Genomic DNA, 25,744 nt, shown 5'->3' on the forward strand with positions numbered 1-25,744 from the left:
TGGCAAATAGTCTAATTTTACGCTTTCATAAAACAACACACAATGAAAGCTTTACACAACAAAGATCCATTGACACATTTGCAGTAATACCCCTATAGAAAGCAGAGAACAAAATGAACGAAAGAACATTGAAAAGGAAGCATTATAAAAAGTGTTAAGGGCTCAACAGGGAGGTTGATTGCATTTTATGAAGTTGGGCCCTGAATGATGACAAAATAATTCATTCAGATTTACATATTGATACACGCACACACACAGAGACTCCAACCCCAAGCACCTTCTGATCTGGAGATTCTCCCGCCTGAAACCCCTAGCAAACGGGAGACTCAAATTTTATGTGCGCGAAGTGCGAAGTTCCTTGCAGCTGAGGTCCAGGGCCCACTTAAAGGGCCTGGAAGCTTTCAGGTTCCAGATACTCTCTCGTGCTATCCCATGCTTATTTTCAAGCATATGATGACGTAAAGTAAGAGATTATTTCAAGCGGGAGACACAGAGCCAGGGCGGGAGAAATTGCATCTCAAGCGGAAGAACTGGAGATTTTGCAAGAATGGGCTTTCGGCGGGAAATCTCCCGTCGAAAGCGGGAGAATTGGAGTCTCTGATCACACATACACACACATGCACACATAGGTCTACACACGCGTTACGACGTGACACATCACTTTACACGCGGCAAGGTCAGAGCAAGTTATATAAATCTCATACAACTCATAATCTCTTCTTGAATTGATTTAGTGAAGTGACAGTTATAGTAGCCATGCAGGACAAATCACATTTCAAATTATCAAAATGAACTATGGTGAGGCCTACATTACAGAGGAAGTGTTTATCAAATCACTCTATTTAGAATAAAGCACACATCAATAATCAAGCATACACTGTACTTATCATATAGAGAGTATAGGTAAACGGTTACAGCTCGTTATTCCGAAGGTTCGTTATTCCGAAGGCTCTTCAGTCCGAAGATTCCTTATTCCGAAGGCTCGTTTTTCCGAATATCATTTTCGGATGAACAAATCTTCGGAATAACGCCACAAATGTTCGGATTAACGAACCTCTAGGTATAGGGAATTTGCGTGTTTCGGATTAACGAACCTTCGGAATAACGAACCTTCGGAATATCGAACCTTCGGAATAACGAACAGCACCCAGATAGGTAGTAAATACGACTTGCAATTTGCAGTGTCATAGTAAGACGTCGAATCAAGAAAATATCGAGAGAACTAAAAAAAAAAAAAAAAAAACTTCAAGAAAAATGGAAAATAAACATTTTCTTCCACCTACTTACATACATTGAAGGTGATAATATCCCCCTTTCTTGTGAAAGAAGAAAACCAAGTGATCTTTTATTATGCTAGAAACACGAAAATTTGTTAAATTCTCTTCATTTTCTTCTCTATATCGATGTGTCATATTGGGATATCAAGAATAGTTGTCTCCTTTAATAATATCCAGTGGTACTGGAACTTTGAAAATTCAAAACTTTTGAATGAATTTTCCCCAAACCTCACAGATGTGGTTTCCTGCTTTTTTTTTTCAGCATTAAGTTAATCATTTGGTTTTAATCCCCTTTCTAAACATGTTGTCATATGAACGTGAATGCTCTCAGATACAAGTGTGTATGAGAGTGTACGTGCTCAGTGTCCGTGTTCGTGTATTCGCGAGTATATGGGTGTTTGGTGTTTGTGTATTTGCAGGCATGGCTTGAACTCATGCTCCCTGTATTCATGGGAGTGCCCGGGTGTGGTGAGAGGCGAACTTTTCAAGGGTCTTGACGATGTATCTGCGGCATGATTGAGGCAGGCGAGTCACGATAAAGCAAAGCGTCCACGACGGCGGAGAGAATAATCCAAGGCTTGAGCAACCTCAGCATAATATGTTACTTTGTTAAAGGTTTGCGAAAGCAGCTAATTTTAATAGGGTAATCACGGTCAAGACATTTCCCCTTCCTTCGATGTTGAGACAATACATGAAATGCATCTGACAAAAAGAATGGTATTCCAAGTCATCTTCCAACTTCCAAGGAGAGTACTTGATATAAACAAGAAAAGATAACTATTGTCATTTCCATCTTTTCCATCTTTTGCATGTGAAAAAAAAAACCCAACAGCAACAACAATAGTCATCATCATCATCATCATCACCACCACCACCATCATCATCATCATCATTGTCATCGTTGTCATCATCATCATCATCACCAATATAATAATAATAAATCCTGCCTTCTTTCCTGGGTTGTTGTCACACGATCTAGTCAGAATATTATACAGAAAAAATATTAATGTCCGGTCTAGCCCAAATGCACACCTCTCCACCTTCACACAGTAACACACACATTTACTCTTCTCTGTTCTTTGTCCTTCACATTTTTCACGACATCAAGCATGTGAGCCCTAGCGACAGATTCATTACTCTTTATCACAAAGAGCCTTTATGATAATTTTTTTTATTATTACTGTTTTGACACATTGATCCCATTTCAGTGCAGTGGCTGTCACCAAATTATTATCCCTGTATTGTGTATTCCTCGTAAAGGTCGATAACATGTGAGCGAATGTATATCACTACATCCCAATTACAATCAATAAGATATCTCCACATTTTTTTCTGCATCTGCCAAATCGAGATTAAAATTCACGCAGGGATGACCTTCATGGATAAAATCCATTCAATATGAAACGGTTAACTGTCTGTGATAATATCATGACAGTTCTCTCCCCTCCCCCCCCCCCCCCTTTATTTACCTCGACCCATTTTTGAACTTACGCAAATGTAGAGTGTAATGCCACTATATAATTAAAGTCGACTCGGATAGATGGCATAAAAATACACACAGTATGGTTGCTGTTGTATGGCAATCCAATGTAATATAAGTATATGCTTGAGAATTTTGGATTTTGCCTCATTACCACACAGCAGTTACATTGGTCTGAACCAATAAGAGGTGATGATGAAAATGTTTTGCAAGTCTCTAATTGCCCTGCATAGAAAATCTCCACTATACTATCCGTCTTTTTTCAATGAAATCAATACCAATATCCTGATACTTAGCCTCAAGTAAATGTAGATTTTTCTGTTGTAAAACCCCAGCTGAAATGACCTTTAAGTGGATAAAAGCTGCAGTTGCTGGGTTATCAATTAAAAATGAGATTTGTACAAATTTGTGAGAGGTTGGGAAGTGATGGCATTATTCTCTCATTCATTTTGCATATGAAGGTCAAAACCAACATCCCTGTTATGTCAGATCATGTCCAACTTCTTGAATTGCATTACCTTTCTTACATTACTCTGATATCATAAATCAGAATCCAATGTCACTCAACCAGTACCATTCTCGTCTCTTTAACCCGTTGAAGACTAGTCCCGAGTATACTTGGGCAGGTGTCTATGGGAAATGCGTGTTGTAGCAATATCAGTCCGTCCTCAGCGGGTTAATCTACTCCCTCCATAAGTCACTTATAACATGGGATGGCTCTGACCTCCACAGAAATTCAATAGGCATGCCACTCTCGTTGAAGTACACTGTGTAGAATTGCAAATCAATTTGATATTCATCTTGCAAATGCATTGCGAGATTTGTTTTTTCCACAGGTGATATGCACCTAACATTGTCCTTGAGGCTCTGAGTTTCACTGCAAACCAAACATGGTACAATAGGCCAGTTCATAATTTCCCTTTGGGCATGAGCAGAAAAAGGTAATTTGTGATAACATGCATGTTGATTTTTAAATTCACTGAGATTATAAGCATCTGTAATATAATGACTATTTATGTAATCCTCATAATAAGTGCTTGTCAGTACATCCACCTGCCTGACAGCAAACAAAATGTTCATTAAAGCCTGGTATTTGGCAATACTAATCGAAAAGGAATTAAATGCATTCCAAGCAAAACAATGAAATTGATACTTCCCCAGGTGTAAATAGATGGGCCATTCTATTCGCCTGGTCTATTACGAGTTAATTCTTTGTTTGAACATAAATTCCATAAATTGTTACATCAGGCAAGGTTATGCATCATGTCACTGTGACGAGTGAGGTGCCTAACCACCTGAAAAAAATAAATATAAAAAAAATGAGAAATGTGCACATGAGTTAATTATGAACTGACTTATAAGAGTGTGGAACTACCACGGCAACACCAAAATTCTCATAAAACTGATGGGCTCTTGCCGAAGATAGTTTCAGCTTTGGTAAATGATGATGAAGTCTTATAAGCAACAGGTCTTCCAAGCACGTTCACGATTCCCCAGACTTCTATCATTGGGAAACCTCTTTATAAAATGACAGAAATCATCACTGGAAACGCCAAATAATGCAGTACAATTTCTGACGTTTTGACAGTCGTACACAGTAAAGGTAACTTTAGGCCACAATCCACCCAGTTCAATGTGGTTAAAAGTGCGATTTTTAAATCAGCTGACTTTTATCAAGTGGCACATTTACGCTTGGAGGAACTTTGTTTGCTTTCCGTAATGGCAAAAATTGTGGTAGTTGACACGACGCCATCATTCCGCAACTTGAGTGAAATGGCAGACTTTATTAATCAAACTTGGTACCTCAAATGCGATAACTTTGCACCAATAAAAAAGGGAAATTAGCCAATAAGTGAGAAAAAAAAAAATGTTGACAAATTTTGTGTCATTGTTCCGAGTGTGAGTGAGATGGGACTCACAGGTTAATGAATACTTCCCAGTGAAGGACCACGCTGTAAGTTGCCCTGGTACTGACAAGTATGGGAAAGGATCCTTGTGATTGGGAGACTTCAAGACTCTTAGAATCGCTCTCTTGACTGCGATCTATTATCAGACTGAGAGCTCCTCATGAAATTGAAGGTTCAGCCGTTCAATCTGTCAGTTGCTCCAGTTTGTTTGCAAACTTTGCTTCATTCAGATATAAAAAGACAAAGACACTAAAGAAAAATTCTTTAAGGATTTAGAGAAGGCAATGGAACACTGTCACTCACTGGAGGTAATTTGTCATTATGGGTGACCTTAAAGATAGAATGTTTGTTCATGGTAAACACTGGTCTGGGTAGTACAGATAACAAGATAGGATTTCATTAACTTGGCAACCAGAAATGAAAGAGGAAATAGAGGGGTAAAGCAGAATGCTTGTCATGATCGATTTCTCGTAATTACATAGTTTTTGTCACAACCGCTGATGGTTCTTATAAAACTTTTTAAAAATGTGCCACTGTCATATTACCATTGTCTATGTGACAAAATAAATACCAAAGCATTATACTGTATACAGCAAATATTTCACAAGGTTTTTATTTTCGCAAAGTTTGCAGGCCAGGTGCTATTCATGGCTTTTTTTTGGGGGGGGGGGGGGGCGAAAATATCAACTCTAATCCAGACATACATGTGACGTGCACGGCAACATTTTGCTGTTCAGTACAGTGCTCCATAATCGCGAATTTTACCACTTGCAAAATTATTGGAAAGTCCCGATTCGCAAAAAAATTATACTCCCTAAAAATATGGCATGTACAGTTGTATAAAAACTGTCATAAATTGCAAGGATGGCATCACATTCTTGTAAAAACAAGACTTTTCTTTTTTCTATTCCGTATTACACAGAGTTATTCAAGGACACATATCAATGCACTTGTCTGACATCAACTTCAAATTCTTTGTCTCTGTGTCCATCAAGCTCTCATATATGACCCGCTACTACAAAAGGATCCAAAAGTCAGGGGAGGTCAATTTTCTGAAAATGGCATTACATTATTCCCTTACTCTTCCGCTCTAATTTCATATATGGAACGACTCATAAAAGTATTCGGTTGAGGAGATATCGATGATTTTATGAAAACATGTTGATGTAGTCTAGGAAATCAGCGTTTTGAGAAAACCATCTTCAAAGGTTTCCTTCAGACGCAATCATGATCAAGGGGAGGTAAGACAGTGTTCACCCCTTGACAGTAGAGGTATGCTCCTAGCAACCTCGGCGATGTTCATTCAATCTTTCATAGCACCAGTTGTCTACACACGACCAATCAGTAACCAGGATGCCACGCACTGACCAATAAGATCACTCCCCCGTTGCTAGGTGAGGAGTCTATCTGCAGCGCTAAATCCAAATCTTTGGAAACATTTCAAAGTCGGAAAATCATGGCTCAGAAAATCGCTAATTTCTTGGCTTTCCTTTGCTCATTTAGCTTTGAAATTTCAGCAGATGATAGACAGACGAAACGTTAGACAACAAAATTATGTCAAAAACATATATTCAATGGTTTTGACCGATTTCAATGATCTGACTTCAAACTCGATATTCTCGGCTCAGCCGTCGGCGACTTTCGGATCCTTTTGTTGAGGTGGGTCACATATGATCAGATTGTCGTTGTACATACAAATGTAGTGTCATCTCCTTGGCTTACAGCAGCAATCTCATTTCAGTCCCTGCTGACTATGTTGTCAAATACTCGCACGACCTCTTCGTGGTCCTCCAAGGCGTTGATGAGGTCTGCCGCTGCCTCCATGTCCGACTCGGAGAGTGCCACCGTGGTCTGCGGCACGTACTCCAGTCCACTGGACAAGGGACTGTGGGACAGCTGTGCCAGGCCTTCCCTCACGGAACGCAGGTCAGACGGGTCACATATAAACTGTTCAGTGGGAATAAGGAAGTTTAAACAAACTTTATATCATAACAGCCATTTGTAGCAATATTTATTCCTCCATACCTGAAACACTAGCTCCTCCCCTGACCACAGCACTAACTTTCTCCTTTACTAATTGCATGAATATCAATGAGTGAATAAAAGGCCTGTACAAGTAAAAGAATTGGCAGCTTTGCGTACAAGATATTGATGTTTCAACAGAATGCTGACACTGCCCTAAACAGTGCACAGAAAATCACAGAAATAGGACTATGAAAATACTTTGTACACATCATGAAACATAAGACCTCATGACATCATACCACTACTGTATATGCCATATATTTAGCGAGTATTTCCATGAATCAGGACTTCCGGACAATTTCGCAAGTGGTTACATTCGCTATCGTGGAGTACAACAATGGATGGAGAAATGTATGAATGCACATCGCATTCATGTCAACATCAGAGTGTACATTTTGTGCATTTTCAAGTTCATGAATAGCACCCGACCTACAAAAATCATAAAAATAAAAGCCCCATGAAATATATCGTCGCTGGGGCGACTAGACCTTGTTTCTACAAAATGTCAAATGTTCAAGAGAGCAAAAAAAAAAAACAAAAACAAAAACATGAGAGCCAAAGCATTATATCAAATGGGATAGACTTTCCTTTGACATGCCATGGTGGCTTCATTTTTGGGATAAGACAGCTAGGATTTGGACAGGACATCACTTGAATGAATATCTGACCATCACTCCAAAAAAGTCATGGTCACCAAAATCTGAGATACAAGGTCTTGTCACCCAAGCAACGATATGGCATATACAGCATATTCCAAAGTCTGACATTGCCCCACAAATATCAAACAAATACTTGGTTTGCTACCAAGAAGTGTGGTACACCTTTTCACTTCATGTACTAGAGTTTCCTTGCACAAGAGGACTTTTGGTGACATATCCAAAGAGAACAATATTTTCAAGTTAAAAGCCCCGTATATGTGAGCAGCGGTGATCTGATACTGGCATTAAGCTTTTGAGATAAGCCCACCCCCCTCTTTGAAAGAATTGGTAAGTGAAACAGACAGGGTGACCAACTGAGTCACCATGGTTTTCTTTCATTACTGGTGCATTACATAAGATTTGGACACTGGCAAAATTTGGTACCGTACATCTGCTCACCACAAAAACGTTCTGCCCTTCCTCATCGACAGACTCGGACACTTCTTCTGCGCCAACGTCAATGGCCAGCTCCTCAGCAGTGTCAAAGTTCAGCGTTTCCTGGCCATCCTCCACCTGTGAGGGTACCCTCACCACACCCTTACGCTGGAAGGCGAACATCGCTGTACCATGCTCTCCAAAGACTCCACTGTATACACACAAACAAAAAAAGAATTGCAGACAATAAAATCCTCGCTTGATTATACACATTTTCCTTCTTTTCTTGTGTTATGGGACCATTGCAGCTTTAAAGGGGTGCAAGGAAGTCATGTCACTACCAGGTAAAATCTTTGAGAGCAAGAATGTTCAAACCTGATGATCAAGTGAATATGGCTACAAAAATAATGATGATAATAATAACACTAATGGCAAGAAGGAAAACTTATCACAATGGAAAGGGGGAAGGGACTTTTGATCTACCGACATCATCGCAACATCTAATTTGTATGATATTATGATGTGATCGCGACCACACTGATCACTGTTTCTTCATCAAATACACACAACCCTGTCACACTTTTTATCTCTTCCTTTGTACATCCATTTTTAAAGTCTATCACTTTATTTGATTTATTTTTTGTTTGGATATATTTTATGTGGCTATTAGTAAGGAAGCACATAGATGCTCATGAGCAGGCTATCGTAGGATCAACAGCTTTGAGTCCCCTCTAAAGGGCTCATCTATGAGGATAAAGTGCCTTGCCTTGGGGCATAACCACTGCTCCTGCTAGCAGACTTGAAAAAGGGATGTCATGATTGAAAGTCTGTGGTCTTATGCATTGAGCTACAATGGCCTGTATTTGGTTACAGTTAGCTTGGAGATTAGGTGGCTAGTTAATTTTCACTTTCAGTGAGGGCTTCTATGAACTCAACTTGGCACTCATGAGAGAGTTCTGAAGAGAATTCATCAGAAAGAGAGAATAATCCCACAGTTTTAATCAGGAGTCGTAAATGACGTGCTGCAGAACATCCATAATCATATCATTCCATCACAGCCGAAACCAACCCACATATGACACATACCCATTCTTGCTGACAAGGTGGCTGAGGGATTTGTGCGTCCTCTTGGTGTTGTCCGTCAAGACGTTCACAAGCATCGACGAGTTCCCCGGCCCGCGGACTTCAAATGTGGCCTGGGTGTCGCCTTGTTTGCTCTGCAGGGAAGGCAGACCACAGATAAGTACATGAAAAATATGTCCCAGAATAGAAAGGCATGTGATGTTATTGGTCCTAACTCGCCAGAAACACCATTTGTCCATAGTGAAACTGCAATCATCAAACTGCAAGTCATCAAACTCGGCATGAAAGTGTTGAGTTTATAAAGTGTCCTGCTGGGACACAAGAAGGACACAAGAATGCAGTGTAGCTGTCTATAGATTTGCTACCTGACCGAGGGGAGGGGGATTCTAGGAGCAAAACTAAACTAATTGCAGCTTCAAATGATAAGGCTGATCTGGTCAACTTCCACAGTCTTAAAATCAGGGCATTTGTGGCAAAAGATGAGGGCTGTACTGTTCAAGTCATAATCAACTTGAACTTGAACTTGAACCTGACATGCCTTATATTTTCATCCTACAACAACCACATACATTACATCACGACTATCATAACAGAGAGACAATTCACAGATGGAACCGTCAAATTTGCATATTCTTCTCAGCAAATAAGTTCTGTCTGTGCCTAATTATTTAAGAAGAATGACAATTAGTAAAAATTATGTGTGCAAAACAGATGAAAAGCTGCTTGACCCTAGATCACACAGAGTTGTCAAGTTGTCTTATTCTCTAAACCTTAATAATTCATAGTTATTTCTCATACCCAGTATGTTCATTTTTTCCCCCCAAATCTATTATGACTTTTCTTTTTTCATATAGAGCAACATAATATCAGAATGGAATTTCCTTTTAATCATATGTGTGGCGCTCCGACAAAATGAGTCATAAGTCGCACGGGGACTTTTCCCGTAATGAGCCGAAAATGAAGGGGAAGCACTGCTCGGGTCGAAATTTTTTTATGACGGATATTGATTCCTTGACGTTTTATCTATTTGTACAGAAAATTTCAGCGTGTAAAAATGAAGACAAGTGTCCCAAATCACAGTTTTTCTGCGACAATTTTTTTCGGTTTCATTTTTTTCGAATGCTCGCCTTTGCGTTGCGTTTCGCACCTATTGTTCTTGCCCGAGTGAAACTCCGCCTCCGTTGCTAGGGCGTATGCTAATGAAGCATTGCTCTTGACCCCATTGAAGTCAAAACAAAGCATGGTGCGCGCGGCGGCGTCGGCGGCGGCGAGGGCTTAATTACATAATAACAGTGAGCTGACCAATGCTATCGATTGCATGACTAGCGAGTTGCGTTTGATACATGCACCACATTTCATGAAGTGGTGATTGATGTGACGCACAAATGGCGCTGAAAAAAAATATAATTCCAACAAATGATCACGCAAAATTTATGATACTTTATCAATGAGCTAATACATGATCACATATCGAACTTGAAACCTCTCTATGTGTGTGTGTACTTTTACAACTTTTATTGGCCTCATTAATGAATTCATTCAAATAATTATAACTTTCGTTCCCGGGTATGTGACTTGCTGTTTAAAGTTTATCTTTGGAGATATAGCATGGCCTAAGTTGTCAATTATTCTCGTCTTTATAAATTCGACAATTCGTATGATAATTAAAGCCAAATGTATGTAATGCGTAATTTTATTTCCCCGATTAATAAAACTTATTGCCCTATTTTCTTATGATGGTTTGGGCCGCGACGGCATGGAGAGAAATCGGACGACAAACATTATCAATGCCCAAATAGCTCGTGTTCCCTTTGGAGGATATTCTGACTCTTGTCATTATTTTGTGTATTTTTTAGAAGTAGGACCTATTTGAGAAAGTGACAGAAAGCTGTGTCGCTACTCAAAAGTGTGTTTCTTCATTTTTCTAAAATCAGAATGTGTGTAATGATAGCTGTTTGTCGTGTCTTACGTGTAGCTGACATGTGAGAGGTCAAGTCTGCAAAGAATTTGGCTAACAGCTTTGCGAAGTAGCAGCGCTAATTGCCTATTGAATTGTGTATTCTGAGGAATTCCGAATGAAAGGACTCGGACGACACTGTTCACGCCTTGTATCCGAGTAAACCCCTCATCAACGAAGCCTTGAACAATGAAAGGTAAACTTCCTGCTATCAAGGGGTGGATAATCACGCAACCAGTATTCTTTTCTTTTTTTTCGCCATTGATAGCAGAATTAGTGACGTAATGGAGCGACAGTGTTGGAGGATCGTCATTATGTCTGCTAATTTGTAAAAGATTTTTTCAGTCCCCTTTTGTGTTCACAACCACAGCCAGGGAAGCTAACTTACTTTATCTCCTACAAGCTATCGTTACTATCTTAAAACGTGAATTTTATGAAAGGTTAAAAGTGATCGCGGAATCAGTTCTTCTGCGTGACACAAGGCTTTTATAATTAGGATATCAAGTATGAATCGTTTACCTGTATAGAAAGGGCGGGAATACACACTCATCGCAATCATTCGGATTTGAGAGTGATACACTCTACTTTTTTTCTTCATCTTTCCCCCGACAGAGACCATGGTAATTCAAAACAAACAAGCAAACAAACAAACAAACAAACAAACAAGCAGTTGCATTATATCAGAACGTACAGAATTATTGTGGTTCATGTATAGATCATCTCTTGATGTATAGTAGTCATTTGTTGTCGTTTTTATAGCGTGTCCTAATAAATGCCTTTAGCGAAAACCCAACACAACTTTTATCAAGGAGGGAAGGGAACTTAGATTTAAATATAACATAGTTTATAGAAATCAGACATGTAAATGAGGCAATCATATACATCCGCATGGCCGATTGTAATCTCTTACTTTGACTATTAAACATGATCGCCTGCATTTACGTGCTTTTTCTAATTTCTTGAACTTTGCCTCATTTTCTCTCTTTTTTTTTAAAGAATTGCTTGCAACATTTAAAAATCGTAACACAGTCCGCTTTCCCACAATATGATGTTCCATTTGATTTGTCACTTATTGTTGGTCGGGTGACGCCAAATGTTGGAAACTCGAGCGATGATACATGGCATTTTGTTTGTTGGTTTTCGTCTCATCGCTCAAAAGAATTTTGACTACGATTACAGAGGTATCATCTACGAGACTTATCTGATGGTTTTTGATACAGAAATGATCATCAATCAGCAAAGATTAGTCAACAAGTCATGAATTCACTTTACCCATCATGTCTAATCGAACTACGACATTGTTGAGGTAACCACGCATTTTTATTCTCATAGTTCAAACTAATTCTTGGCATAATCCAAACAAATAATTCTTTATATAATTTCTCAAAATACTCAAAAGATGGCCATAGTCATAACTTTCTACAAGGATTGCATACGGCAATCTTTATTGGCCTAAACAAGTTTTCTAGAGCTATCAGTTCCCCCTATGACGATGATTTCGTTTGCGTTTCGAACTTGTACCAAACTACTTTCAAAACAGCTACCTTCATAGTTCGATTAATGAACCAGTCTTTTGAATTCATAACCAACATTCGTAATCGTAACCATACAGTACCATAATACTGTCAATAACAGTTGGAAAATGTAAATGCTATAATAATAGCGTGAAATAAATGAGTAACTATTATCTTCATACATTCTAATTCCTAAGTGATGTCGCTACGATAATGACACATGGTTTGACTACTGCTTCAAGCAAATAAAAGTAAAAAGGAATGGGATATACTTCTAATGATAATACCACCCCGTACAATGGATTCCACTGTATTTGGTAACATTTGGTTTCGTTTCTGCTATGTGCGCTTTACGTACGGAAAATAAAAGGCAGATTGATTCCATTAACATGCTAACACACAACGCATTCAAAATGTTTTTTGAAATACACCGTGTTCAATGTAATGTTATAGTATACTGTTTGAAACTTTGAATTTGCGAGTCCTTTTTAAAGTTATAACCAGTGTTATTACATTATCAAGCAAAAATTAAAGTATATAGGGATTCGGATTTGCTCAGAAGACTAAAAATGCTTTATATGGCGATCGTTCGCAACAGAGACAATCCGCTTCAATAGTGTAATTCTGTATTCATAAATTGGAAGAGAAACGTAAAGAAGTCAACTTTTTAACTTCATTTAGCTTTCTCACCAATTGAACTTGATTTGATCTGCCATGCATGATATCGCTGAGTGTTCTATGAATTCTATCAAATTATTTGTTTGGCGTGCTTGTTTTTTTATGCGGACTATTACAGGTAGGTATATAATTCATTGACGTTCATAATATTTGTACATATAAGTCGTGTTTAGTTGTTTTGTATTTTCATTTTTATGATAATATCACGTGTGTATCTGATTCTGACCATGAAAATATTGCGACTGTTTAAATGCGGAGTATGTTCTGGAAAACTAGTGTCTCCTGTCAGTATAGACAAACTAATTTCTAGTCTATCCCCGCTTGAAATGGAAATGAAAAATTCAACTTTCAGCAGATTTCAACCGTTTTGTATAGTGCCTGATACATTTATAATGGACACAATTCTTTAGCGCATAAGCAATCACACAACTTTCGGGAATAAAACGTACTGTGTCTTAATGATTGTATCTCATGGAAAAAAAAAAAAAAACTCGTCTCCTTGCCTGAATTTTAGCTGCTTCCTTTTCAAGCTTGAGGGAAAGAAATAGCTGAACATCAATCGCAATCATAAGGAGAGGCACATCCTTAAAAATAAACACAGGAGTACTGAGACACACTACTAAATAAAAACGGGCCTTTTATCACTATTGACAACGCATGACATTGAAATGTTTGTTTGTTTGTTTGTTTGTTTGTGTGGGTTTTTTTTGGGGGGGGGATTCAATTGATTATTCTGAAGGTTCGTTAATCACACAATGAAATATGGTTCGCTATTAGCTTAGGTTCGTTAAAAAAACAACAACAAACAAACACACACACATTAAATGCGGTTCCCTTTTCGGTGTTTTCTTTAGACGAAAGTAATCAAGCAATCATTTATTTTAGTAAGGTTTGTGAATACAAAACGAAATAAGTAAGGCCTCCGTAAAGTATTAATTCAGAATATATGTCAGTATAATTATCTATACTCAACTTCACAAATGCAGAAAGATTGTAACTGTAAATGTGAGGGAAAACAAATAAGCTTAAGCTACAAGTTAACGCTTCTTTATATGCTATGGTATTACAAAAGTGACCGAGAATAAGAAGTATATTCATGATACAGTCATAATTATAAACCCAACGTGAAACTGTCAGGCCTACATCAACCTTTGCTTCTGATACGTATAGTATGTGCAGCATTGGCAAGCTTGATAAGCGATAATTACTGTGGACGCAACGCCTATAAAGGAAATGTGCCTAATATGGCGGGAATTCAAAATGTTACGGAGGTATACAGCTGCAGCAGAACAGACGCGAAAGCAGTCTTTGATGTTCTGCAACATTACGACCATGTGCGTAATTTGAGGGTTTTTAGTACACGCAAAGAATACGATCTCAAAAGACGACTATCGTTAATTAACTTCATTTTGAACCCCCGCCTACAATGGGTTCTCAGGTTCTATCTAGGTATTAGTACTTGCTAAACGCATCCTCTTTAGTTTCCATTGACAACAACTACATGGGAGGAGAATGGAAGCGATCAACGCCCTCGCTAAAAGACGCTTCTCGTAAGACGCATTGTGTGCCCGCCTACAATAGGTTCTCAGGTTCGATTTAGGTATTGGTACTTGCTAAACACATCCTCCATAGTTTCCATTGACAACAACATGGGAGGAGAATGGAAGCGATCAACGGCTCTCGCTATAGATGCTTTTCGTAATACGCATTGCCTGCCTTTTTTCTTTCTACTGTTTCCTATTGTTTGCGAGTTAAAAACTTGCGGCAAACTACACCGCAGCCGACACACAACGCGTACCGACTCATTCATGCGGCGGCAGCGGCACGGACACAAACGCACCGAAGTTTACATTCGGACTACCGTATTGGTCAGAATCGTTAATGACAGATCTGTCCTGCGATTGGTTAATTATCTTACACACCCAAGCTATCGCCTTATACGGTTGTGCGTGCGATGGAGCGTAAACGCCGTCGCTAAGCAGGACTGTTGTATTGTTTCGTCCCGTGAAAGAAACAGGTTGTGAGCTTGAACATAACCTGAACTTTGAGAGCGATTTTCTCCGTTATTTAGAAAATGGACTGACATCATAAGCGTAGTTAATATTCGTTTTTATGATCTATAGGGATGTCGAAATGAGTTGTATTACATATCAGTGTAAAGCTTAGAGTTTGTAGAATTCACATATAGGCATAACTACGATTTCATTTTTTGCGACTTTTGACTCATTCCGACGGAGCGCCACACATATTTTGGATTATAGGCAGTTCGTTTTTCTTTTTCTTTTCATCTCACTTCTGTTGCTTTGACTTTGAGGTATACTCACAGCTGCCACCCTCTTGATCATCGAGTCCAAGGTACTTCTGGGCATCGCCTTGTTTTTGGCCAGGGCTATGACCTGGGCCAGGGCTGTGTTTGTCTCAGGATTTGGCCCTCCCTCTGCCATTTAGAATGAAGAGTAGGCCTTTTCAGAAAGGGTCTTGACCCTCTTTGACTGAAACATGAGAGTCTCATGAAATGAAATGTTAAAGTATGTGGCAAATACATTTAGAATTACCTTTCCTACTACATTTCAAACCTTATCACTATCCCCCCAAAAAATAATACATTTACTGAATTTCACCTAAGATATTTGACATCTACTTCATTCACTAAAACACTTTGCCATATACCTCAGAACTGATGACAAGGCATGCAGTTTTATACCAACAAATTTAGCTCTTCAAATTTATGAAGTTCTTGCGTCGAGATGTTTTCATTGCAACTGATTGACAAATTGCCCTACATCGACGTAAATAAGCACTGAATTGATCAGTGTTTTAGTAGTAGCCATGATAAAAAATCATGGGCGTACATACTCGAGCAGGATTCGAACCCACGACCTCCTGATCACCGGACAGGCGTCATCTCCACTAGACCACCGAGCTTTCGCCCGACAGCAAGTGTTGGTTCTAATCCTTATAGCATGCAGCGGGTACTGCTTTGTTATTCAAATTTATGAAGTTCTTGCGTCGAGATGTTTTCATTGCAACTGATTGACAAATTGCCCTACATCGACGTAAATAAGCACTGAATTGATCAGTGTTTTAGTAGTAGCCATGATAAAAAATCATGGGCGTACATACTCATCATGTACGCCCATGATTTTTTATCATGGCTACTACTAAAACACTGATCAATTCAGTGCTTATTTACGTCGATGTAGGGCAATTTGTCAATCAGTTGCAATGAAAACATCTCGACGCAAGAACTTCATAAATTTGAATAACAAAGCAGTACCCGCTGCATGCTATAAGGATTAGAACCAACACTTGCTGTCGGGCGAAAGCTCGGTGGTCTAGTGGAGATGACGCCTGTCCGGTGATCAGGAGGTCGTGGGTTCGAATCCTGCTCGAGTATGTACGCCCATGATTTTTTATCATGGCTACTACTAAAACACTGATCAATTCAGTGCTTATTTACGTCGATGTAGGGCAATTTGTCAATCAGTTGCAATGAAAACATCTCGACGCAAGAACTTCATAAATTTGAATAACAAAGCAGTACCCGCTGCATGCTATAAGGATTAGAACCAACACTTGCTGTCGGGCGAAAGCTCGGTGGTCTAGTGGAGATGACGCCTGTCCGGTGATCAGGAGGTCGTGGGTTCGAATCCTGCTCGAGTATGTACGCCCATGATTTTTTATCATGGCTACTACTAAAACACTGATCAATTCAGTGCTTATTTACGTCGATGTAGGGCAATTTGTCAATCAGTTGCAATGAAAACATCTCGACGCAAGAACTTCATAAATTTGAATAACAAAGCAGTACCCGCTGCATGCTATAAGGATTAGAACCAACACTTGCTGTCGGGCGAAAGCTCGGTGGTCTAGTGGAGATGACGCCTGTCCGGTGATCAGGAGGTCGTGGGTTCGAATCCTGCTCGAGTATGTACGCCCATGATTTTTTATCATGGCTACTACTAAAACACTGATCAATTCAGTGCTTATTTACGTCGATGTAGGGCAATTTGTCAATCAGTTGCAAATTTAGCTCTTTTCTTTCTGAAACATTTATGATGTTTTGCGAAATGAATCCCAAGTAGGTGTACTAGATTCAATCACACAGTAGATAATAGTATAGTTTACTATGTATACAAATCTGCATTTTATAAGTGCTACTCAAATCTTATCCCACTGTCAATGTTGTAAATACCGAGGCAGGAAAATTGTTTAGCGTGTATAATTTGAAGAATCTGACTCGAAATGAGTTAACTCCATTCAATGTCAAGCTTAAATATTTGCGATTACAGCTTCTTATATATCAAAGAAAATAATAAAATATGGGATATTTTTCATCATAATGTCAAGAATATTAGTGGCTATATTACAAGTGAGGTATTGATGGAAAGGTTCCATTTTGCTCTGATAATGGACTTACTTAAAAATGTTTTAAAATGTCACTCAGCCCATTTTTATTTTGCAATCAAACTTTTCATTTCCAAGGGTCCAATTACTATTTTCTTTTCAAAGATAGGTCTTATTACTGGAGGAAATGTGGCAGAGTTTGTTTTATATTAAGATATTATTCAAATTTCCTTCACAAACTAACATATCATCGCTGGGGTGACAAGACCTTGTATCTGCAATTTTGGTGAAAATGACTTTTTTGGATTAATGGTCAAATAATGGGTTAAGTGATGTCCTGTCCAAATCTCAACTGACTTACTCAAAAAATGAAGCCACCGCGGCATGTCAAAGGAAAGGCTATCCCATTCGCTATAGTGCTTTGGCCGCCATGTTTTTTGGCTCTCCTGAACATATGACATTTTGTAGATACGAGGTCTTGTCGCCCCAGCGACGATATGGTACCTTTGATGGCAACCCTGAGTTGGATCCCAATCTTGGTGAACGCCTTGCTCTTCTCGATGTCTTTGGGGCCTTTGATGTACTTGACCTTTGACCACTTGTTGTGTCCAGCCCAAAGAGTTGGTCCTGTGTGGACAAGCCTGCCACTGACCCCCTTTGGTGTCGAAAAGCGACCCATCCTCTCCCCATTCTGGCCGGACAGCACTGCCCCGGCTGTGGACGAGACCTCCCTGCTTGGGCTCAGCAAGTGTGTTTCTTTACAAAACTGACATTGTCTCATGTGAGAAGCTGCTGCTGTACCAATCTCATGGCTAAGCTGAGACGGTGGAAGATGTGTGGTTGGTGTGGATAGGTAAAAGGAGGCAGACCCAAAGAAGTGTCCATACTTCACGGTTGTAACGACATGCCGCCCACTGCGCAGGCATCTGTGATAGGCAGCCGGGAGAAGTGTGCCAGGCCAGGCACTACTAGCAAGAAGGCGCTGTAGTAAGGATGATGTAATCATGCCAGTCTAGTCACTCTGAACCCTGCTGCATGCAAACAAAAAGGGCAGAGCTGCATGAGATGGAGAAACAAACTGAATTCAGACCACTGGGAATTGTCAATCAACATAAATACTGTCAGGAGTTCCAGCTCACTATTTAGTAGTCTTACAGTCTGATTTCAAATTGGAAATAAAAAATGTTTCTCTTTATAGCAAAATATAAAATTGAAAGAGATCTCAATATTCTTCCTCAGTTTTGACTCTTTTTCACTGTACACATGGAATATCTGAGGTATGACAATTTTTGAAAAGTCATGCTTCATTGGAATTAGCACAAAGCTAACAACAAACCTTTCTGAGAGACTCTGAGATGTGTAAAAAAAAAAAAGCGAGAAATACAACACTTTTACTTTTACTTTTGCGGTAAATTACTTTATTTAAGTACTATAAATGGAAAATGTGAGTGGGAAATTATTTTGACTAATTTGCTTAGTGAGTAAGTTAAGAAACATTTGGGTCATTGCTCCGATTAAACAAATCACAAGACTGAAGTTTATAAAAGACACAAGTTTAGCAAAAGGTAGCATAACCCAAGGTAACCCCGGGGCGCTCCTTGTACACAGTTATACATGTACTGCGGGCGATGGGATCGGCGTTCGGGCTGTGTTTCGTAGTTAAACCCCAGCCAGGCAGGGTGCTGTAACCAGTAACATAAACATGTTGGGGTTGCCGGTACCGGTGCGGTTACTTTTCAGATGACAAACAAGAATAATGAAATAAATGAAGTGCCGAGTGCATAAAATACTCATGGGCGTCCATTAGCTGCTGACTAAATGACTAACAGTTAGATCTAGGCCCCCTAGCTGTCCCAAGTACAAGTATTTGGGAATAACCCTGTCATCAGACCTAAAATGGAATACACACATTGACAACATCACCAACAAAGCAAGCAGTAGGCTCCTATGCTTGGTTTCCTACGGCGTAAACTCAATGTGCAGGCATATGTAAGAGTCTAACAGTTAGTCCGCCCTCACCTGGAGTACTGTACTGTCTGTAGACTGTAGTGTAGCCCTGTTTGGGACCCGCATACTTGAGGCTTATCCAAAAAGTAGAAGCTATACAAAGGAAAGCTGCCCGCTTTATGGCCAACGATTATGATTATGGAAGCTCTGTAACAACCATGCTCCAGAACATCAAACTACCCACCATGGAACATAGGCGTCACATGAACAGTTTTTATGCATAAAATAATCTATGTTCTGGTTATTTTCCCTTTGTGAATTGTGAAAGACATGGTGAATTCAACACTGAACCACTTAGAAGGACCAGGAGTTGGAAGCCTCTTAAGATTAAGCTCCCTACTTCAAGAACTGATCTCCATCAACATTCATTCTTCCCGAGAACCACCAGATACTGGAATGCCTTAACACAACTTACAAAAATTCAAGCAAACCATTTTATCATGTTTATAGCTGATCAAATTTTATTCAAAGATACATTATTCATACACTTTGAGTAATGTCCCTCCTACTACCTAGCCCCGAACCCGACCAGACGCCGTGCGCTAGCGACTTCACTTGTGTACAGCGACAGGGCTGTGTATAGTTACTCCTACCATAACCTATGTATGTGAACCAAAGTTGAGTGTTGCTCTACCAGGGCTGATCAACGTACACCATCAAGATCAAGATCAAGATCAAGATCCCATCCCTTCTTGCATTAAATCTACTTGCGCCTTGGTTTGAATAGCAAATCCCGGCATATCACAGTCCCACCTACTGCATTTCTTGCTACCACGGAGCACTTTATACTCTGTAACGTGTTACATACCAGTTAGCACGGGAGCGAACGGTCCCGTGCCGTGCTGATTGAGAGTTTTTGCATTTACAGGCTATACAACAATACATTGTATACACTTGGAGAGTATGACTGCCCTAAAAGGCTACCATATTACCAGTCAGTTGAAAGTCCGATATTAGTGGCAATCACTATGCTGTCGGGCTGCCGTATTATCACTGTACACTGATAAGTTGTCTGCTAGCAAAATACATTCAACGTCCCATGGCCACATGCCAGATGCCCAGTCGATCGATTGCTTCAGTTTCAGAAAGACAAAGAGGGCGCTACAGTACTTGTGAACTCAGTGCCGTATAGACCGATTCAAGCGACTGTTCATGGAAGTGCGCCCTCTTAAGGCGACGCCATAACTGGGGGCCAAACAGGCCGGGTCGGCAAGCGCCCTGCGTGCGTGGCAAGGGTGCCAGCGGCAGCCAGTGCTCTTACTACCCGGCGCCAGCCGGCCAGCTAGCTATCTCTGGCGCTGGCAGCGATCGACGCAACTGGCTTTGTGACAACTAGAGTCTACATTTTTTTTTTCGCTCGCTAATTAAAAATAAATAAAATTAAACAACTTTTACCGACTATGAGCGAATGGGTAGAGGACATACGGCTGTAGCCAAAACTTGAATTTCAAGGTAAATATCGGTACGATCCGTGAATGTTTGTGGACTCTATTTCTTTGGCGATGACTTGGGTACTCGCGTGTAAGCCCCGTATATATTTACATTTGTGTAAGAGAATAGAAACCGCTGGGGAGAATTATTGCTAGGCACAGGCAGACGTCTTGCTGATAGGCCTAGGCTGTTGACAAGTTAACTGATATAATTAAATACAAATAATGAATAAGAATCTTGAGCTAGATATGGCGCAATGAATTGCAAGCTATCAGTTAACTTAACCTTTTTAGGGCAGGATTTTTTGCCTTTACTCGGGAGTGTCGGGCCAGCAGGGTAGAATCTGTCTAACGTTAGATCTTGTCTAGAAATCTAGGCAAGAGTCCAGACTAGATCTAGACCTATTGACTTCTAGAACCCTACATCCAATATCATTTTCGGTTGTCGATAACTGCAGGCAAGCCTAACTAAGTAAACCAGACGGAATATAAATCTATGCTCTAGGCGTTTCTAGGCCGTATATGCCTAAACTTAAGTTACGACTACGTCGCCTGATGTCTACAACCAAAACTTCTACTGTTTTAGGTCGAAGTAACCTTGCATAACATCACGCTAACGTCTAATTAATATTATAATCTACAAAAGTGGTTTGCCACCATCCATGGTTTAAAATTTATAAGTATCACTTTATCAAAAGTCAAATTCAGAGTTCCAGGTCAAAATTGAATACTGAATAGGCCTATGGTCAATTCAGTGCTGAACATTGAAGAAGTGAAAAACAATATAAGAATTTAACGCATCTTGAAACATTTATTTAGCCGTAGTGTAGGCTGAAAAATGTTTGTCATAATAATAAAGTCTATCCAGGAAGTGTATTCTAACTTTGGCAAGTAGGACACCAAGGATTAAAAAAAAAAAAAAAAAATAGTGAATTATCAAATTCTTTGACCTAAACTTGTCTTCTAAGATGAACAACATATTTTACGAATATGCAGTGATAACCTAATCAAATAGAGAATCTAGTAGACATAGTTTGTTTCGAAATCTGTGCATTTTTATACCGTTGTATTTCACTTCATTGTCTTTAATTTTGCCTTAATTTATCATGCGTCAGCGGTGTCTGAATTTCATACACTGCCGTGCAGCTTCCACTTCCATTTTTTCTGTTATTTGTGCACCCAACAACTGCATAATGTGTTTTCCTGATCCTTCCTTTGAAGCTTTCAAAGTAGATCAATATGTCTGAATCACTCAATTTGTCCAAAAGAAAGGTATTAAAGGGGCCCTGAAGTCCAAATGCATCTTGATCTGTGTTGATTTATAATACCCTCAACATCACTTTTGCGGTGAAACGAATATCTAGAAACAATTCATATATTTTTAATGATTTTTTATTTTATTTTTCTTCAGATTACTTGGGAACACCCACAAAAAATCCTTCCAAACCAATCAATATTCATATTCTTGAGATGACATCATCTGTCAATCATTGCTGAAGTGCTGAAATGTTTAACAAAAGACATTGGAATGCACCTTCCCCTCGACTCAGCATAACTTGCATGTTTCTGTCATATTAATGTGACTAACAAAAGACATGGCGAGGGAACATGCAAGTTATTCTGAGTCGAGGGGAAGGTGCATTCCAATGTCTTTTGTTAAACATTTCAGCACTTCAGCAATGATTGACAGATGATGTCATCTCAAGAATATGAATATTGATTGGTTTGGAAGGATTTTTTGTGGGCGTTCCCAAGTAATCTGAAGAAAAATAAAAGAAAAAATCATTAAAAATATATGAAATGTTTCTAGATATTTGTTTCACCGCAAAAGTGATGTTGAGGGTATTATAAATCAACACAGATCAACATGCATTTGGATTTCAGGGCCCCTTTAAAAGCCGCTGAATGACTTTTCCACAATGAGTAAACAATCACAATATTAGCGCGGCGCCGGCAGTCGCCGGCCGCGGCGCAGCGGCCGCGCCCGGCTAACTATGCGCGATGGGTACGCTAGGCTGCTGAGCTGCAAGTGCAACTCGCTGGGTAGCTAGCTCGCTGGAAGCCCCCGTTGGCCCCCAGTTATGGCGACCGTTATAGCGCCGCTAGCGGCGGTAGGTGAATAGGTCATCGAAATTGAATCGGTCTATATTAAGAGAGTCTGGCCAACTCTTAAATTGGACGCCATGTCGTTACCCAGCGTACAGTGCGCTTATGGTTTTAGCGTGTGCGCTTGGAGGGTTAAGCGCAAAGATAGTAGAGATATAAGATACGAAGGCGCGCGATAAAGATGGACACAAAATGGCTACCCTACATGACGATACAAAAGAGAGTTAAGTACAAACTCAGTACACCTAGGAACATCATTAATATCCAAAGGTACTGATATTCATGTCATCTTAAAGAGATTTAAAAATTATAGTCGTAGCTTTTTTTCGATTAAGGGGATTATTTTGAAGAACGAGATTTTAGAGTAATAAGGATTATTTCGTGGAGGTAAAAATTTGGCAACAACATGATCTCACAATCAAAAACGCTTGATAAACAACAACATCTTCAAAGACAGCGCGTCTCAGACAAAGACACACATCACCTGAGACGCGCTGTCCCTGAAGCCGCTGCTGTTGTTTATCAAGCGTCAAGGCAGCGCGTCTCAGGTGATGTGCGTATACGCTTGAAGACCGCGCGCTGTCCATTTGTTTTGTACAGGATTAGCGCGCACTTTCGTGTCTTATTTATTAAGCGTCTTTGGTTAAGCGTGTACGCGCAGGCGTCCCAAAGGCACGGTGTTGCTTGACTTTTCTTTCTCTTAGACAGAGAGAAAGAGGGGGGGGGGGGGGGAGAAAGGGGGTAGGTTGAGGGAGGGACATTCTTTCATTCCATCCATGTTGAACAAAGCCAACAATCAATCATTTTTACACATTCAAATAGACACAAACACACAGGTATACCGTATAAATAATAGGGAAGCTGTCTAAAGGACATAATTCCTGAATATATGATGAATTATTGCTGTGAAAATAAAAGAAGAATTCACAGTAAGTCGTATTGTAAACTTTCACTAGACTGTATGCTATGTATATTGTATTTAGCAAGTTGTCCAGGGAACAAGAATATTGTATAACAACATGATATATAAATTTACAATTCTAGCTGTGCAGAGGATAGACGAATTCCACAGTTATTACTGTTTCGCACGTAAATACACTGTAATCATCAATTACCATCCTATTTAGTCCCATTAGAGTGGTTTGATTAGAGCATTAGAGTGGTTTCAATCTTACCTTGCCAGCCGTTCACAATATGTTAGGCCAAGTAAAAAAAGAAAGTAGTTTCTCGTCCGGGTTTTTTGAGCAAGGCGATGAGGGAGGTCCTTACTATTTGATATCTTACTATTTTTTCGAGGATTGTCGAACTGAAAGTAATATGTGTTTCTCGTCCGGTAATTCTGAGAAAGGTAACGAGAGGGGGCTTTACTATTTTCTATATCCAATTTATGAAATGAAATATCACTCTGGTAGCTGTGTTATGAGAGACCAGGTCCCAAGTGTATGTCTTGCCTGCACTCTGTGCATTTTCAAACAAATATATGTACCATACTTGAAATGAAACTTTATGCATGCAGAAATACATTTGCTTTTTCTTTCCACTACAGATGTCAAGGGAAAATGACCATCTTAAAACTGGTATTTAGTGTTGTAATGGCATTTCTGATACCAGTGTACTTGCAATTCTGATGTATTGTGCTATTAATTGAAACAGGTGTAAAACATGTCTTTCAACAAATGTACGACTGAAATAAATTCCATGATATTCAAAACACTGCTTTATTTATCATTGGTGTTTGTGACTTTTTGTGTCCACACAGCTGGTATGTATCTGCATTTCTTCACAGTACAATGTAGCACATTCAACTGGAAACTGGCTTGTACTATTGCAGATGGATGTCAAAATGATACTGATATGGCATTATAGCATTAAACATTTAAAGATGTTTCTTCACGTTCTAAAAAGACATTTGATAATCACTCATCATTTGGATGATGAATGATTGTATACCACACTACAGATGATACGACTCACGGCCGTGTCCGTGAATTTACATCGTAAAGATAAGTATCCCGCAGAAATACGAGACAAACCAGAATCCGTGGAAAAGTTATTTATTTTGTAGATACACCCATTTAATACATCATGTAATTCTACATTTGCTGGAAAAGCGCATTCACAGGGCTGCCAACATTGGAAACTACTTGAGAGTGAGACTCCCATAGGCCAATGCTATAATTTCGGAGTCAAAATGAGTGAGATCAATAGAAATGCATGCAAATGAAATAAAGTTTTAGAGTGAGAAAGGACCAAAATGAGTGAGTCTCACTCTCAATGAGTGAGAGTTGGCAGCCCTGCATTCATTTTATCTTCAAAATAAACAATACATCGCCGTCAGACGCAATAATACAGAGCAGAGTGTTACGGGCGCCGGGCCTCTACACAGCTACAGACACGCACACTGCCAATAAACGGTGCGGCACGGCCACTGCATTACCGTACCTTCCGACACTGCACGCACATGCACAAGCATAGTCACAATGACAGGAAAATGTATACAAACTCCATACAATCCTCACAAGCATTTGTACAGTACAATTCATCCGCTTAAAATATGAGAAACGGGGAAAAATACGAACAATGCGCGAAATACGCGTGGAATATCAGCGATTGTTCGCAAAAAATGTTGCCGCTATCGCGTTCACGACGTACCGAGTGCGCTGTACATCACAGCCCAGGCCCGCCCGCGGCCCGCCCATCCAACTACAGTTCGACTGCTTTGTGGAGCAGTGTGAAATGCATGCGTTACATACGCACTACAGAAGCTACAGCTGTACTACAGCTAAGTAGAGGACGCGAGGCGTAATTAGAAATGAGACATCACCATTGGTAGGTGAATATTATTGTCAATTTCTTTTTT

The 25,744-nt window shown here is 39.7% G+C and overlaps 1 protein-coding gene across 1 annotated transcript; it reads right to left on the reverse strand.

The window, feature by feature from the left end:
- Positions 1-5,343: 5,343 nt before the first annotated feature.
- On the reverse strand, positions 5,344-18,377 carry LOC140243647 (translational activator of cytochrome c oxidase 1-like). The gene is made up of 5 exons (XM_072323309.1): positions 17,846-18,377; positions 15,319-15,431; positions 8,849-8,979; positions 7,787-7,973; positions 5,344-6,611 (listed from the first exon to the last, which is right to left on the reverse strand). Exons 1-5 carry the CDS (start codon positions 18,345-18,347, stop codon positions 6,402-6,404), a joined length of 1,143 nt encoding a protein of 380 aa, XP_072179410.1. The 5' UTR covers positions 18,348-18,377; the 3' UTR covers positions 5,344-6,401.
- Positions 18,378-25,744: the final 7,367 nt, after the last annotated feature.

This window comes from Diadema setosum, chromosome 20 (assembly GCF_964275005.1).
Source record: "Diadema setosum chromosome 20, eeDiaSeto1, whole genome shotgun sequence".
NCBI classification, from domain to species: Eukaryota; Metazoa; Echinodermata; class Echinoidea; order Diadematoida; family Diadematidae; genus Diadema; species Diadema setosum.